This window comes from Panicum virgatum, chromosome 5N (genome assembly GCF_016808335.1).
Source record: "Panicum virgatum strain AP13 chromosome 5N, P.virgatum_v5, whole genome shotgun sequence".
In the NCBI taxonomy this organism is placed as follows: domain Eukaryota; kingdom Viridiplantae; phylum Streptophyta; class Magnoliopsida; order Poales; family Poaceae; genus Panicum; species Panicum virgatum.
This window is the reverse complement of record NC_053149.1, coordinates 2,142,289-2,145,782: the sequence shown is the minus strand read 5'-3', so window position 1 is coordinate 2,145,782 and position 3,494 is coordinate 2,142,289. Positions and strand designations below refer to the sequence as shown.

At 54.9% G+C, this 3,494-nt stretch overlaps 1 protein-coding gene across 1 annotated transcript; it reads left to right on the top strand.

Moving 5' to 3' along the window:
- Positions 1-364: 364 nt before the first annotated feature.
- On the top strand, positions 365-3,115 carry LOC120676170 (transcription factor bHLH51-like). Its single transcript, XM_039957396.1, has 2 exons — positions 365-1,919; positions 2,241-3,115. The coding sequence occupies exons 1-2, from the start codon at positions 1,449-1,451 to the stop codon at positions 2,733-2,735; spliced, it is 966 nt and encodes a 321-aa protein (XP_039813330.1). The 5' UTR covers positions 365-1,448; the 3' UTR covers positions 2,736-3,115.
- The last annotated feature ends 379 nt before the right edge of the window (positions 3,116-3,494 follow it).

Below are 3,494 nucleotides of genomic sequence, written 5' to 3'. Positions count from 1 at the left end.
ATATGTTGGCATCACAATAAACAAAAATAAATTAATTAATTATACATGTAGATATTGGGTAGCAGCTTTAGAATTTCGTTCAAATTCAAACTAAAGCATAGAAATTCCGGATACAAACTCCCTCATCTTGCCATTGATTCCAGACGTTACAGCATCCATGCTGTTGTGCTGTACTTGAGTGAGTCCATGCACCAGTTGCATACTTCTTGTCTTGTCTTGAGAAAATTAAATGGTACTGTAAACGTCAAGGCATCTGTACATCCAGAAATTCTTGTGGCACTATCAGGAAAGAAAAAGGAAACCCAAACGAAGTGCAAGGAGCCAAGCAAGAAAACCAAAAGCAAGCCCAGCAAGCAACATGGAAAATATGCAGCAAGTCCTTATCCTCTACGTCAATCGCAGGGAAAACCATCTCAAATCAGACAAGAACACGCACAAGTTACATATATTCTCCCTCGCTCTCAAACCCTTCCACTCACAACGAGCTAGAGCTGGTCGTCTTCCTCCTCCAGCCCAGGTTGTAGAGCATTCGGAGAGCTCAAGTTTGCCTTGTCCTCTCCTCGCAGAGTAGAAGCAGCTCTCGAAAGCCGCAACACCAAAACACCAACCACCAGGAACCAAGCCGAGGGGAGGAAGAGGAAGCTCATCAGAGGTCGCCCACCCCGAACACATCACCCTCAGCTGCGTGGACGAGAAGATGATCCCTTTCATAAAGATGAAACGCTCCCTCCACTAGTAGATGCTCTGCAGCGGGAGCTCACCGAAGGCACCAATGGATCTGCAACGCGGCGGCAAGGCAGAGTCGGAGCAGAGGAAGCTGCGGCGCGTCAGGCTCCCCTTCTGGTCCTGCCCCCCGAAGCGGCCTCCAGGCACCTGAGCGCGCGCCTGCCTCGTGTCCCCCTCTCCCTCCTCTTTCCTCGGCGATCTCCAATTCTCCATCCAGTTCTCCAACAAGTTCCTCGGTCTAGCAGCCGCCCCCTCTCTCTAACGGCGACATGGCTCTGCTTTTCGTGTGATCTCGTCGCGAGCCTGTTCCCACGGTCCCTGCCTTGCCGGGGCGGCGGCCTCGGGAGAAGGGCTCGTGTCCGGGCCGTGTCCTCGGGAGCCAGGGCGTTGGTCTCGCCGCCGCTTGCCTTTGCCCTGCCTTGCCTCCCTGTCCGTCTCGCCGCCGTTCCTTGCCGGAGCTTGGGGGGCCTTGGGGAACAGAACCGGGGGTGCTTGGACTTGGCTCCCTCCAATCCTGTCGCGTGTTCTTGGCTCTTGTGACCGCAAGTTCTTGGGTGCGGGAGCTGTCTTGTCCGTGCTGATCCCTTCCTTGGGAGTTGGAACAAGAAACCGCTCTCGCAGTGCGTTGTTGGGATTGCGAGGAAACAGGGGGCTTGTTCTTTATATCCGGATCGCCTTCTCCTGTGGCGTGTCAGCTCAAGAAGCTGTGTGCCCTCTGACTTATGAGTTCGTTCCTGGCACTGCATTTTTCTTCGATCGCCGGCAAAATTAAAGTTGGTCCAGAGTTGCAGCTGCACTGTTTGATTTGTTCTTGTGCCTTGTGGATCGTCGTCATCGCCGTCGTTGTGGAAGGTTTTGACGACGGCATGGGCTCTGTACCCTTTGGTGACACGGAGCTCTTCGACGGGTTCTACGGTGGTTTCGGCGGCCATGGATATGATGAGTACGGACTTGGCCAGCTGGGCGCGTCGACGTCGCATGTCCCACTCCCATTGGACGGCGGAACGGCGGAGGAGGTGGACGGCGCTGCTGCCTCCACGGAGCTGCTGGAGGCGCCGAAGCGGAAGGGAGACCACCGGTCGGAGAAGGCGGCGATGGCACTCAAGAGCCACAGCGAGGCGGAGCGGCGGCGGCGGGAGAGGATCAACGCGCACCTCGCCACGCTCCGGACCATGGTGCCCTGCACCGACAAGGTGAGTTCTTCCTCCTCCTCCTCCCGGCACCCTTCCTGTAGCTACTTGTCCCGTCACATGGACGCTCTAGACGCGGGTCGCTGCACCGGCGGCTCCGGCTGCCGGTTGCCGGCCGGCGAGGGGTGACACTGACACCCCAGTCGAGGAACAAAGGCCTATTGGTATCCGGCCCTCGGCCCAGGCCTAATTCTTCTACCAATATACCTGAGGCCCAAGATGCCTTCTGTCTTTGCGGGCCACACAAGCAAGCCCAACCTGAGGCCCAAGATGAGGCGACCCTGACGCTTTCCTTATTCCCATTTTGCCCTTGTCATGCTGCAGATGGACAAGGCCGCGCTGCTCGCCGAAGTCATAACGCACGTCAAGAAGCTCAAGACCAGCGCGGCGCGCATCAGGAGCCACTGCGCCGTCCCGGCCGACGCGGACGAAGTCGCCGTCGAGCTTGTGGTCCCGGGCGCGGCGTCACCGCCACCGTCCCACGGCGCGGGAGGAGGAGGCGGCGGCGGCCTCCTCGTCAAGGCGACGCTCAGCTGCGCCGACGGCGCCGACGTCTTCGCGGACGTCAAGAGCGCGCTGCGGCCGCTGCGGCTGAGGGTCGTCGGGTCGGAGGTCACCACGCTGGGCGGCCGCGTGCGCTTGACCTTCCTCATTTCGCCGCCGCCGTGCGACGTGGGCGGCGTCGCCGACTCCGTGCGCCAGGCGCTCCAGTCCGTGGTTGACAAGGCCAACTCCGCGCTCGAGTTCGCGCCGAGGGCGTCGCTCCTGAACAAGCGCCGGAGGGTCTCCACGTTCGAGTCATCAAGCTCCTCTTCTTGAGTACGGTTAGACGATCGATTCAGAGAAGACACGTACGTATCGATCGATCATCGATATGATGTGCCAAACTGCTCTGCTAATTAGCGTCAGGAGTTGCTAGTGTAGTTACCATGCATGAACACGATACTGCTAGCTATACTCCTTACAATTAAGTTACCTCATCACTGTGTAGTCGGTACTCACAAGGTTTAGAAGAAGTTGCACCAGTTTATTAGTAACATAATTACGTACTAGTACCACGGTTGTCCAAACTGAAGAGTGAAGTTGGTTGGTTTCTGAAACTTGGGTTTGCGGTGCTTGTGTTAATTCACCTTGTATTTTGTACCTTAGTATTTTGTACGAGCATTATTTCGATCTCCGCAGCATGCTTAATTACTCTACTTTGTCAGAGCATCACTCCCGACCCAGCACGCATATATGCTTAGGGGCCGTTTAGTTCCCAAAAATTTTCACCCAAAAAATTCCATCTCCCATTTAAACACATGTATGAAGCACTAAATGTAATTAAATAACAAAACTAATTACACAGTTTGGATGTACATGACGAGACGAATCTTTTAAGCCTAATTAGTGTATGATTAGTCATAAGTGCTACAGTAACCCCATGTGCTAATGACGCGGTCAAAGGCCTCAAAAGATTCGTCTCGTGGTTTCCAAGTGAGTTCTGAAATTAGTTTTTTAATTAGTGCCCGAAAAGCCCTCCCGACATCTGATCAAACAATCGATGTGACCTTTGATCCAAAAATTTTCACAATGGAT

Bases quoted from the DNA above. Each gene is read 5' to 3' on its own strand.
- LOC120676170 (XM_039957396.1), top strand. From the start codon at position 1,449: ATGAGTTCGTTCCTGGCACTGCATTTTTCTTCGATCGCCGGCAAAATT. The intron at 1,920-2,240 runs GTGAGTTCTTCC...GTCATGCTGCAG, and splicing joins TGGTGCCCTGCACCGACAAG to ATGGACAAGGCCGCGCTGCT.